We start from the raw sequence: 14,175 nt of genomic DNA on the forward strand, positions 1-14,175 counted from the left end.
AAATTTAAAAAATATTTTATTGGGACTTTCAGTATGAACATGGCTGCATAAGTCAGCATTTTTCCCCTTTTCTCTTGGAAATCATTCAAACCCACAAAATCCGTTTTCAGAAAAGTTGGAAACAAATAGAAGCCACAAACTTCAAAATATATGTAAGGGCTGCTCAAAGACAACTGAAATTGGTTAGAGGCCACTCAGCAGTAAATAAAGAGAAGATACATGCAGAATGTTGAAAGATCAGAGTGGTAGCAGATCTCAGAAAGCCCTAGCAAAAATATACTTTCTAATGGAAGAATGTTGATAATTATTTAGGACAGATAATGGTTACATGGGGGTTTATTATCTTTTCTCTTTACTTTTGTGTGTGTTTGAAAATATTCATAGTAGTTTCAAAACACAGTTCCTGAAAGTGAGGTTTCACCATGAAATATAAATGTTATATCCTTTGTTTATAACCGTGGATATGGAAACTTTGGAGACAGGTTGAAGCTGATGACAGAAGCCTTTTAGACCTAGTTTGATTCAGAGAAGCAGAGGTGGAGCTACACAAACAAGAATTATATAAATGAGCCATATTTACAGGAAGCAGTCTGCCTTTGTGGTGGGAGCAAAGGAAGTAGCTGGACTAGGAAAATTCAACTCATTTAGTGAGAAATAATTTTGAAAAAATGGTGTAACCTGAAATCAAAAATCCTGCAAAAAAGGAAAGAAAATCAAAATTAAAACTTATCAATAGAAGAGGACATATACCTACTTGAAAAATTTTGCCAAGGAGCAGATGATATGAAATGCTTTGCTGTGAACCTTTTCGAAATGGGCAGTCAGAATGCAAAGCAAAAATGAAAGAAGTCAAGGACTGATAAGATGAGTGATAAACTTTGAGCCAGCAGGACTCAGGAAAGAAAGAGATGAAAACGTGAAGTTGGAAGGAGTACAGGGCAGAATGGCCACATGGAAAACACAACCAAGGGCACAGAGGACAGAAACTATAAAAGTAAGCAAACGAAAATGAAAAAGTTATAAAGGAACAAAGAGAAAAATGACAGATATAGACGTCAGGGAAAGGAGACCTAACATTTGCATAATTGGAGTCTCTGAGGAAGACAACCAAAATAGTAAAAAAAAAAACCCCAAAAAAAAAAAAACCCTTATGGTTTGATAAAACCTTACTGAAATGAAAGAAATGAATACACATATTGAAAAAGTTCATGGTGTGTCAGGAAAAACTGACAAAAATTGGTCAATCTGAGACATACCCTAATATAATTATTGTACTTTAGAGATAAAGAAATAATTCTTTGGGTAGTCATACCTCCTCCCCACTCCTTGAAAAGAAAAAAGCAACATTAAGTCATTTAAAATAGGAACCAACTCAAGGTAGCTTCCATTTTCTCATTACAGCATTCAATATCCAAAGACAATAACATACTGATATAAGATCATCAAAGAAAGACAGGGTGACCTGAGGATTACATGTTCAGCCAAGCTCCCCTCCAAGCATAAAGGCTACAGATAACCACCTATACATATTCAGGAACTGGGGTAATATGGTTCTAATGAGCCTGTCTTAGAGGAACTCCTAGGGGGTGAACTTCAACTAACTGGGAAGTTATCTGGAGAAACCACAACAGAAGGACTGGTTGTAGTTAGAGGCTGCAGTGAGCTGTGATTGCACCACTGTGCTCTAGCCTGGATGATAGAGCAAGACCTTGTCTCCAAAAAAAGAAAAAAAAGAGTGAATATGGTCATATTTTACCTTAGAACCAAAATGAAAACAAATGGAAGGGTTAAGATAATAGGTAAGAATGTAAATATCATATATACTGAAAATGTAGAAATGATAAAACTGACAAAAATTAGGTGGAGAAGGACAAAAGAGTATGGAATACAGAGTAAGGACAATGATTGCCATATGATAAAATAAATACAGTGGACAGCTATTATTTGAAATTGGCAAGTCACATAATTGGCATAGAAGCAAGATAAAGCAAATAGTACAAAGGTAAATGTTAAGGAAGATATTGTTGTCTAAAACTGGGTGATAGGGGGAAGGAGGGAGATAAAATTGGATTACTGTATTATTGCTACAGTAGGGACCCCATAAATACTATGCCTAAAGACATAGAGGGCTAAGTATTATCAGAAGATATAAATGTATAATAATACTAGAACAGAAGCTGAGATCATTCCAGCTATCAGAAGAACTGTACACATGCACCACTCCCCTCCTTCCCACACACAGAAAGTGGACCATCCGTCACTTACTAATTACAAAATGTAAATCAGATCTCAAAGCAAAGTCTAACTCTCAAATGAAAAGACTGATAAAGTTTGAAAATAAGATTAAGAAAATGTGTGCCAGGCAAATGCAAATGAAATGACAGCAGAAGTCATAATCTTAATTTTAGATGAGAGGGTATTCAGGTTCCTAAAATTAAATGAGACAAAGGATGACACTTTATAATGCTAAGTGGTATAATTCCAAGATATGACGCTTATGAGAATATCTATATGCTAAATAATACGACATCAATACTTACAAAACACAACTTACAGGAGATATGAGAAGCAATAGAAACATACTGTTTCTATTGGTAGGGGGAGATTTAATTCCCTTCTCTCAGTTCATGTCAGATCAAGGAGACAAAAATGTCAGAGGAGGCCAAGTACGGTAGCTCAAGCCTGTAATCCCAGCACTTTGAGAGGCCGAAGCAGGTGGATCACTTGAGGTCAGGAGTTCGAGACCAACCTGGTCAACATAGCGAAACTCTATCTCTACAGAAAATACAAAAATTAGTCAGGCGTGGTGGCGTGTGCCTGAAATCCCAGCTGCTCAGGAGGCTGAGATAGGAGAATCGCTTGAACCTGGGAGGTGGAGGTTGCAGTGAGCCAAGATGGTGCCACTGCATTCCAGCCTGGGTGACAGAGCAAGACCCCATCTCAAAAAAGAAAAAAAAAAAAAAAAAAAGAAGAAGAGGATGTAGAAGGCTTGGCATGATTAGTAACCTGATTTAACCCAGTAGCCTGAAAATAAAGACTACACATGTGGCACTTTTACTACAATTGACCATGTAAGAGGCCATGAAGAAAACTTTAATACACTTCAGAAAGTGACAATACCACAGACAACATTTTCTGATTGTAATGCAATAAAATAAGAAATTTGTAACAAGATCAAAAGCCCAAAAGGCCTCTTCTACCTGGAAAATTAAAGAATAAAAATCCCTCTGTTTTAACAATTCTTGGGTGAAGGAGAAAATATTAACAGAAATCACAGAACATCTAGGAAACAGTGATAAAACACTACATATTAGAACTTACTGGTTATAGTCAGAGCAGCATTTGGAGGAAATATGTGGCCTTAAGAAATTATGTTAATTACAAAAAAAGAAAACTAAGTATCTAACTCTGGGATCAAATAATAAAGATAAAACTGTAATTACAGAATGCCAGGAAAATGAAAATGAAAATGTATCAAAACAAATGAGGCAATGCCAAGACATTAGTGAGCAGAGGCAATTTCACATGAGTAAATATTTTCATTATCTGGAAAAAGGGAGTAAATAAAACTTCAATTCAAGAAGTTAGAATAATGATAATGAAAAGCCCTCAAAACAGCGGGACAAAAGAGAAAAAGGAAAAGCAGAAAAAATTAGAAAAGAGAAAGTTGTAGAATGGAATTGAAAAAAATCAGACAATTGGCACTTTGATTGGAATGAATCAACTAAAATAGATAAATCTTCAGCTAGTCTACTCTAGAGAAGTGTAGAAAACCAAGCCAAAATCCGTAATGAAAACAGGGACATAACAGCAGAGATAATTGGGAGTTAGGAATTTTAGAAAAATTCTAAGTATATTTCTATGTTAATAGATTTGAAAATCTCCTTAAAATGAGATAATGTGAAGGAAAAGAGAAACAGAACTGTCTCAAGAAGCAGCAAAAAATATGAAAGAAACAGGAAAATTATCAAAGAATTACCTTCAAAGAGAGAGCTGGAGCCAGGGAATTATAAAGTGAATTTCCTAAATTTTCAAACGATTAATAATTCCTGTGCTATATATACTATTTCACAGCAGAGAAAATATTAAAACGTAGAAAACCTCGATTTTTATAGAGCTAGAATTACCTTACCACCAAAATCTGGTAAAGTCCAGCCATATGTATAAGTATCATTTATGACATGAATATATATGAAAAATGTTAGAGAAATGATAGCAAATGAAATCTAACTAATATTAAAATAATGTCATGATAACTGAATTTTCTTCATTCCAGGAATATAAAAAGTTCAACATTAGGAAATCATGAACAGTATTAATCATATCAGTAGGTAACATTAGCAAAGATTATTTCAGTTGGTGCTGAAAAGCATTCGATAAAGTTTAATATCTATTGATGATTTATAAGATCAAGTAACATATTGGAAATAGGAGTTTCCTTAATGTTAAAAAGAACATCTCTCAAGCCAACAGCCAACATCCAACTTCATGACGTCAGAAGGTTTCTTTACTGTAGAAATTGAACTTGTATTTCTCACGAATGTTCCTAAGTGCATTTGTCTGGGGAGAGAGTCCATGGCTTAATGACTATAGATTATTGAAGCACTCTGTGACACAATTTACGTTAAGGTACTGAGTGAACACTAGGGCTGTCCTTTCACAAAGTCAAGACAAGACTCACCATGATCGCGTTCATGTTGTCACTCACATTGGTCCGTATCTTCTCACCATTTCAATGTCAACAAAATGAAACGGGTCGTTCATTTTAGAAAGGAGAAGACAAAATTATCCCTGTGTCTGACTGACTTGCTTACCACCTGAAGAGAACCAACTGAAAAATTAGTAGGACCATCAGGAGAACCCAGTAAGATGGCAGCAACTATTCAGAAAATCTAGCGGAAGAAAAATTCACATTCGTAATACCGACAAAACAAGCTTCATGAGGAATAAACTCAACAACAAACACGTAGGCTCTGTATGAAGATGCCTACAAGTAGTAAAAGTCTTGTGTAAGTTGAGAATCAGATCATGTTCCTGTATTAAAATGTTAATACTATAAAGATATCAATTCCCCTATTGAAAATCAGTTTTAAGTTTAATGCAAGCCTAACAAAAATTCCAAAGAAACATTTTGTTGAGAATGGAACTTAATGTTTTAAAATTTCATCTGGAGGAACATCAGATAACGAAACAGGTTATGAAGGCACAGTGATTAAAACATGGTATTGGTGAAAAAATGCACAGATCAATAGAGCAGAGATCACAAGCAAACGAAAGGAGGCGTGAGCATTTGGCGTATGACACAAGTCATGGGAAAGTGAGAAGTTTAAACAAATATGATGCTTAGATAATTGCCTAACCATTTAGCAAAAAATAAATTAAATTCTTGCCTCATGCTGGGTACCAAATTGAATTGCGTGTTGAATAATCTTGCTATGAAACATGGTAAGTATAATTTGAGAGGCAGACGCTATGAAGAAAAAGATCTTTAGATGAGATGATCTAGAAATTTCTAGTATGGCTAAAAAATTATAAATATAAACATGATATAAACATAACCATAAATATGACATAAACACAAACATAAACATACCATAAATAAAAATATCATGAATATAACATAAACATAACTGAAAGGCAAGTGACAGACTGGGACAAATATTTGATAGACTGAAGTTTAATATTCTTTATATACCGAGAAGTCTCTCAAATCACCACAGAACAGAAAACAAACACCAACAGATGGAAAATGTACAAATGACAAGGATGAGCAGAAGAAATACAAATGACTGATAAACCCATGCAAGTTTCTCTATTATTATTATCTCTATTAAATAAATGCAATTTAAAATTCAGCATACTATCTTCCATCTATCAAATTAACAAAGTTAAAAAAAGGGTGAAAGTGTACTCTGATGTGAAAGGCTGGGAGTGTGGGCACACTTGAACACTGTAGTTAGGAGTATATAAATCCATACAATTTTTCCAGAGAGCAATTTGTGCACATCAGAGGTCTTAAAATGTGCATACCCCTTGTCTAGGAATTCTTTTTCTAGGAGCTTATAATAAAGATGAATTTAAACAAGTGCACAAAACACTTGGATAGGAGTTTTTAAAACTCCTCTACCCCATAAGTTGTTTTAAAAAAATAATACTGATGGCTGGGTCTGGTGGCTCATGCCGGGAATCCCTGTACTTTGGGAGGCCGAGGTGGGAGGATTGCTTGAGGCCAGGAGTTGGAGACCAGCCTAGGCAACATAGGGAGACCCTGTCTCTGCAGAAAATAAAAATAATAATATTGAAAAACCGCAAAACTAAATGTTCATATCTTGTGATACGTTTATAAAATTGAATATCATATTGCCATTAGGAAGGAAGAGTATTATAGAAGTATATATTTTGACCTTGTAAAGATTTTCATGGTACATCATTAGGCTAAAAAACAAGTTACAGGCCAGGTACAGTGGCTCACACCTGTAATCCCAGCACTTTGGGAGGATGAAGTGGGAGGATTGCTTGAGTTCAGGAGTTTGAGACCAACTTGGGCCACATGGCCAGAACTTGTCTCTACAAAAATAAAATAAATAAAAAAAAAATAGAAAAATTAGCTCAGTGTGGTGGCATGCCTGTAATCCCAGCTACAGGAGGCTAATGGGGGAGGATTATTTGAGCCCAGGAGGTCGAGGCTGCAGTGAGCCATGATTGCGCCACTGCATTCCACCCTGGGTGACAGAGTGAGACTTCTCCCCTCACTTGTGCCCCACATCCACAAAACAAGTTACAAGTTTGTATCTTGTGAGTCTGTAATTTTGGTTAAAAAATTATATATATAAAGAAAATATTCAAGAGGACATATACCAAATGCTTATCAAATAACTAGTTATTTTTGAGAATAAGAATTGAAGACAATATTAATTTTAAAAAATATTTGCTTATATTTTTCTAAATTTTAATAATGAACCTATATCACTTGCATAATTAAATATTTATTAGAAAAGATAGAACGTGACCTTCAAGGAACAGACAGAATTTGAGCTGGGCCTAAATGAGAAATAATATTTAGAAAGATGATTTCAGATATGACCAATTTAGCATGTATATTAACCTGTTTAACGTTACTCTTTATTAGATGCATTTTATCAGCATAATAAAAAACAGCTTGCTGCTTTATTAAATCCTAAGCAATTCTGAAACACTGGTTCAACAAATAATAATCATTGGCTGTTTGAGAAGAGACAAGTAAATCAATTGAGCTAACAAGTTTAAAGTGATGCTCCAAAGATACACTTGGATTGATATTTGATACCGTTGTCATTGGATATCCTGTATGTGAACAGTTTTGCTTGAAATGCTGACCTGTTAATTTTCCAGACATCTGTCACAGTCTTCAAATAAAACGTCAGTCCACTCTTTGCTCATTCATAATCTTGTTCTTTTAAAAAATGTACTGCCCATGTCTCTGATGACTCTCAGGTTCTTAGAATATTTGATTAACCAGAAAACCCTGTTCCCTAATGGAGCTGAACAAATATCTTCCCTTTTGCTCCCTTCCCCTGGAATTTTCTGTCCATCTCCTCCTCTGTTCCTTCCTGGCTCCCTCTGTGACCTCTCCACCTCTTCAACCCTGCCCTCTTCTTTGCCTTCATTCCTTTATTTTGTTTTTGGTCACCTTCCCTTCTTTTCTTCTTCTCTCTTCCTTCTCTCTCTTTGTTCACTCTCATACTGTCATGTTTCCCCTCCTTCTGTTGTTTCCTCTTCCTTTGCTGTTCTACTTTCTTTCTGTCTCTTTTCCACTCTTCTAATCCCCATGCATGGCAGGTCTATGACACACAGCTGGAGAATGTGGAGGCCTTTGAGGGTCTGTCTGACTTTTGTAACACCTTCAAGCTGTACCGGGGCAAGACGCAGGAGGAGACAGAAGATCCATCTGTCATTGGCGAATTTAAGGTAAATCCTCAAGGACATGTCCCTAACCCAGGTGGGCCTAAGACTATGGTGTTGGAACAATAAGTGAAGGGGAGGGGTCATACCTACAGTGGTGACCCTGGTGCTGATAATGGTGACCATGTGGGTAATGGAGGTGGTGATGGTGATGCTGTTGATGCAGAATCTGACTGTGGTGATGGGATGGTGTTGGGCTTGGTGACTTCAGTGGTGGTGACTCTGGTAGAGATGAGAGTGGTGGTCATGATGGTGATTATGTCGGTGACAATTGTATTTGTTTTTAGTCTGTTTTCATGCTGCTGATAAAGACACACCCAAGACTGGGAAGAAAAAGAGGTTTAATTGAACTGAGAGTTCCACATGGCTGGCAAGGCCTCAGAATCATGGTGGGAGGTACAAGGCAGTTCTTATATGGCAGCAGCAAGAGAAAATGAGGAAGAAGCAAAAGCAGAATCCCGTGATAAACCCATCAGATCTTGTATTCACCATCACGAGAATAGCATGAGAAAGATTGGCCCCTATGAATCAATTACCTCCTCCTGGGTCCCTCCCATAACACGTGGGATCTGGGAGATACAATTCCAGTTGAGGTTTGGGTGGGTACGCAGCCAAACCATATCATTCCACCGCTAGCCCCTCCAAATCTCATGTTCTCACATTTTAAAACCAATTATGCCTTCCTAAGAGTCCCCTAAAGTTAACTCATTTCAGCATTAACCCAAAAGTCCACAGTCCAAAGTCTCATCTGAGACAAGGCAAGTCCCTTTCACCTATGAGCCTGTAACATCAAAAGTAAGCTAATTACTTCATAGATGCAGTGGGTGTGAAGGTATTGGGTAAATACAACCATTCCAAATGGGAGAAATTGGCCCAAACCAAAAGGTTACAGGGCCCATGCAAGTCCGAAATCCAGCGGGACTGTCAAATTTTAAAGCTCCAGAATGATCTCCTTTGACTCCAGGTCTCACATCTAGGTCATGCTGATGCAAAAGGTAAGTTCCCATGGTCTTGGGCAGCTCTGCCCCTGTGGCTTTGCAGGGTACAGCCTCCCTTCTGGCTACTTTCATGGGCTGTTGTTGAGTGTCTGAGGCTTTTCCAGGTTCATGGTACAAGCTGTTGGTGGATCTACCATTCTAGGGTCTGGAGGAATGTGGCCCTCTTCTCACAGCTCTATTAGGCAGTGCCCCAGATATGGGGCATCAGAGCCCCCACATTTCCCTTCTGCATTGTGCTAGCAGAGGTTCTCCAAAAGGGCCCCACCCCTGCAGCAAACTTTTGCCTGGGCATCCAGGTATTTCCATACATCTTCTGAAATCTGGGCAGAGGTTCCCAAACCTCAATTCTTGACTTTCATGCACCCACAGGCTCAATACCATGTGGAAGCTGCCAATGCTTGGGGATTCCACCCTCTGAAGGCACAGCCCAAGCTGTACATTGGCCCCTTTCAGCAGCTGGGACACGGCACCAAGTCCCTAGGCTGCACATAGCATGGGGACCCTGGGCCTAGCCTACAAAACCACTTTTTCCTCCTGGGCCTCTGGGTCTGTGATAGGAGGGGCTGCTGTGACGATCTCTGACATGGCCTGGAGACATTTTCCCCATGGTCTTGGGGATTAACATTAGGCTTCTTGCTACTTGTGCAAATTTCTGCAGCTGGCTTGAATTTCTTCTCAAAAAAATGAGTTTTTCTTTTCTGCTACATCATCACGCTGCAAATTTTCTGAACGTTTATGCTCTGTTTTCCTTTTAAAACAGAATACTTTTTACAGCACCCAAGTCAACTTTTGAATGCTTTGCTGCTTAGAAATTTCTTCTGCCAGATACCTTAAATCATCTCTCTCCAGTTCAAAGTTCCACAAATTTCTAGGGCAGGGGCAAAATGCCACCAGTCTCTTTGCTAAAACATAACAAGAGTCACCTTTGCTCCAGTTCCCAACAAGTTCCCCATCCCTATCTGAGACCACCTCAGCCTGGATTTTATTGTCCATATTGCTAGCAGCATTTTGGGCAAAGCCATTCAACAAGTCTCTAGGAAGTACATAATTTCCTACATTTTCCCATCTTCTTCTGAGCCCTCTAAACTGTTCCAACCTCTGCCTGTTAGCCAGTTCCAAAGTCGCTTCCACATTTTTGGGTATCTTTTCAGCAACACCCCACTCCTGGTACCAATTTACTATATTAGTCTGTTTTCACACTGCTGATGAAGACATACCCAAGACTGGGAAGAAAAAGAGGTTTAATTGAACTTACAGTTAATTAAAGTTCCACATGGCTGGCAAGGCCTCAGAATCATGGCAGGAGGTGAAAGGCCGTTCTTACGTGGTGGTGGCAAGAGAAAATGAGGAGGAAGCAAAAGCGGAAACACTTGATAAACCCATCAGATCTCATGAGACTTATTTAGTATCACAAGAATAGCATGGGAAAGACTGGCCCCATGATTCAATTACCTCCTTCTGGGTCCCTCCCACAACATGTGGGAATTCTGGGATATACAATTCAAGTTGAGATTCGGGTAGGGACACAGCCGAACCATATCAACAATGATGATAAAAATGAAAATTCACCCTTTCTTCTTTTCAGGGCCTCTTCAAAATTTATCCCCTCCCAGAAGACCCAGCCATCCCCATGCCCCCAAGACAGTTCCACCAGCTGGCCGCGCAGGGACCCCAGGAGTGCTTGGTCCGTATCTACATTGTCCGAGCATTTGGCCTGCAGCCCAAGGACCCCAATGGGAAGGTAACTTTCCTAGAGCCCTCACTTCCCTCAGAGTAGCAGGCTCAGGTACAAGTGGCCTATAGAACCTGGACACAAACTCTGTGTCAGGGAGTTCATAGTAGGTTGGGAAACAGACAAACACACAAAACCGAGAGGTGGCTGGATGGAGTTGTGTTAAGGACCAAGTGCTCTAGAAGGTCAGGGAAGACCAATGTCAGTACAGAACTTTGGGAAAGTGGGGAAGGCTTCCTGGAAGGAATAGGACTCTTAGGTTAGATGAGATTTTGATAGGCCAGGAGGGAGAAGAAAATAGTGTTTTAAGAGGGGCCAAAAGCAAAGGCAAAGGTTTGAAAGAAAATTGCTTAATGTGTGTCTAGAACAAGAATAGAGCATAAAGATAAGTAAGACTGAAGGTATAGGTTGAGACTTTCAATGGTGAATGGGGAGGAGTGATGGGGGAGAGGAACAGGCTTAGTGACTGCTCTGCCTAGTTATGGCAGAGCCCCAGGCAAAAGGGAATGCTGGTAACACTCACCCTGTCTTTATTTAAAATTTTGATATTTTGTTCATCACATACTATTGACATTGATTTTTATTTTTGAAATATTTTATTAAAATACTGTTTATCTTGATAACTATTTTGGCTCCTCCTTACATTTTGTGCCCAAGGTAAGTGCCTGAGCTGTCTCCCCCTAGTCATTGCTTGAGATGGAGAGGGTATATTTGAAGGAGGAAAGGAGTCTGGAGTTATGGGGAGATGGCAGGGGTGGGAGGCAGAGTAATGTTGGGAAAAGAAAGAAAGAGGAAAGAAGAGAGGCAGGAGTGGGGCCTGATTTGCTTTTACAGGCATGAGGCTAGTGTCCCCTCTTGTCTCCTGAGGCAGGTTTAGGCCAAGCCTGTGTCCTTCAGGTGGTGAGTGGAGGCTTGTTGTCCCACCCTGTAGCCCCACCTTTCAAGGGGCAGAATGGAGCAGTTCTCAGTGTAGGCACCACTGATGGCCTCCAACGTGTGGTCATGGCTGGTGGGTTGGTTTATATGCTTGAAGCCTTCTTGATGCCAGACTAACCTTGGGTAATCTGCAGCCCCAGCTGCTGGGCCACTGGCTGAGGGGTGCTGCTGCTTCCAGGAAGCATGTGGGGAGACCTCCCTGGGCTAGCCTAGGCTGACATAGGCTAACCGCCCCTCTCCCTTTCCACATACTTAAACAGAGGTCACAGAGAGCTCTCTTGTCATGTGTGTAATGCATGCAGACTGTTGTGTTTCTGATAAGGGCCCGGCCTCTCCCATTGGAGCAGTAGATTGGGAGTGTGAAGGACTCAGGTGCCCCATTCCCACGGCTGGAGCCAAGGCCAGAAGCCCATATCAGGGGCCAAGTGGAGTGGTGTGGTATGTGGGAGGGGGCCCTGTCCTGGCAGGACACAGCCCGTATCTCGACTTCCTGATGGCTGCTCCCTCATCCCATCCAGAGGCAAGGCACTCATGAAGCCCCAAAGACAGGTTGGGGAAATGATTTCACAGAAGTGTTTTGTCTCCTCCTCCAGTGTGATCCTTACATCAAGATCTCCATAGGGAAGAAATCAGTGAGTGACCAGGATAACTACATCCCCTGCACGTTGGAGCCTGTGTTTGGAAAGTAAATTGGGGCATCTTGGGTCTTGGGGTGGAGGAGCAAGACAGGATAACCCACAGTCTAGTAGGGGAGATATGACTGGCACTGTGAAGTCCCTATCTCCTGGAGCAAAACTGTATTCCTTAAATCTTTCATGTCTGTGGGGGCATAGCATCAGCTAGCCCTTCTTTAGCTGTGCTAAAGACTTGATCCCAGCAGAAGCTCCTAGTTAAACGCTAAACAATTACCTCTAAGATCAGAAATCTACATGGCTTGAGCTCAGGAGTTTGAGACCAGTCTGGGCAACATAGCAAGACCCCATCTCTACAAAAAATAAAAAACTTAGCCAGGCATGGTAGTGCATGCCTGTGGTTCCAGATACTTCGGAGGCTGAGGTGGGAGGATCCCTTGAGCCTGTGAGTTTGAGCTTACAGTGATCTGTGATCAAACTACTGCACTCCAGCCTGGGTGACAGAGCAAAACCTTGTCTCAAGAAAAAAAAAAGGAGAAATCTGTATGTAAACTCAGAAGATGCATTTGCTAATTCTTTTTTTTTTTTTTTAACGATAAACTTATGCTTTGGAATAATTTTAGATTCACTAAACAGTTACAGAAATAGTGCATAATTTCTACATACCCCTTACTCAATTTCCCCCACTGGTAACATCTTACCTAACCATGGGACATTTATCAAAATGAAGAAATCATCATTGGTGCATTACGATTAACCAAACTCTAGACTTTTTCAAAAGATATAGTCAGTTTTCCTACTAATATCCTTTTACTAATGTCTCAGGACCCATCTGTTATACAACATTGCATTTAGTAAGTAATTCTCTGTAAGTGTCCCACATGTATCTGTAGCAAGAGCTAGGGAAGAATGTAGACCCAAGATAGTAAAATGATTCCTGAAATCTAAGAACAAGGAAAGGAAACATCAATGCCCATTGCGCGGGAGTATTTCCTAGGCATCCTGAATTGCTGTTTGGATGTGAGCTTGTTTAGGCCAGAGGGGGGAGGATGCAGAGGGAGGGTGGCAGCTTTTTCTCTTGCACCTGCAGGAGAAGACACCTACTGTTCTGATGTCATCAAGCCACATATGGTACTTATAAACTGGGGTCTGTTGAGTTACTTGTGGTCACTCACCCTGCAGTGAGGACCCAGTCTCCTTGGGGAAATGCAGCTTTTGAAGGTGAACCAGCCCTGGCCAGTGATGAGCCTCCACCAAGCGGGGATTGGAGGGAAGTGGTAGGTGGGAGAGAGGAACTCCGTATGAGTTCCAGGAGCTGACGAGCTCCAGGGGCTGGCGCCAGGCCTCAGGCTAATGCTCATGGGGCAGTGGGCAGGGCCTGTTCCACAGTGGGTAGGGGCATGTCAGGGTTCAGGGGAGATAGGGGAGCCAGTGCAGGAACACACCCCTCCCATGCCTGTTTTCCCATCTCCCACCAATCCTGGGCAAGCTGGTCTGCCTGGTGCTTCAAGCCTCCTTCAGATCACAACGGAAACCCTTCCATTCTATAACCCATGTGTCAGACAAACAACGCATGAGGTGGAATCAAAGCACAACTTGGTTTTTGTCAGCATGTATTCCATGGCGTTACCTTCTCCTTTCCCCTGTGGAAACTGACAGGCAGGTGACTTTTCTGCTCACACTGAGCCCAGCCACTTTAACTCACGAACCCACAGTCTCAGGCCATAACCCACTGCCCGTTTGTATGGAATCCCGAGCTCCCTGATGGCTCTAGGGGGTGTGTCCCCACTTTGGGTGCAGCTGTGTGTGTGTGTATGTGTGTGCGTGTGCACGTGTGTATGGATGTATGTTTGTGTGTATATGTGCGCATATGTGCACATGTGTGTATTTGTGTGTGTCTGTGTGTGTCTGTGTCCGTGTGTCTGTGTGTGTGGTG

General features: G+C 40.7%; 1 protein-coding gene across 4 annotated transcripts in view; it reads left to right on the plus strand.

Annotated features, from left to right (window-relative positions):
- Positions 1-14,175, plus strand: part of LOC111550580 (dysferlin) — a 146,976-nt gene that overhangs the window by 109,007 nt on the left and 23,794 nt on the right. For all 4 annotated transcript variants that reach the window (XR_003309829.2, XM_026456448.1, XM_026456449.1 and 1 more), the window contains 3 exons: positions 7,819-7,947; positions 10,525-10,680; positions 12,201-12,292. Coding sequence is in view for 3 of the 4 variants with exons in the window: in XM_026456448.1 (XP_026312233.1) it covers positions 7,819-7,947; positions 10,525-10,680; positions 12,201-12,292 (377 nt within the window). In the remaining variant the exon portion in view is untranslated. The remainder of the gene's footprint in view (positions 1-7,818; positions 7,948-10,524; positions 10,681-12,200; positions 12,293-14,175) is intronic.

Source organism: Piliocolobus tephrosceles, chromosome 15, assembly GCF_002776525.5.
Source record: "Piliocolobus tephrosceles isolate RC106 chromosome 15, ASM277652v3, whole genome shotgun sequence".
In the NCBI taxonomy this organism is placed as follows: Eukaryota; Metazoa; Chordata; class Mammalia; order Primates; family Cercopithecidae; genus Piliocolobus; species Piliocolobus tephrosceles.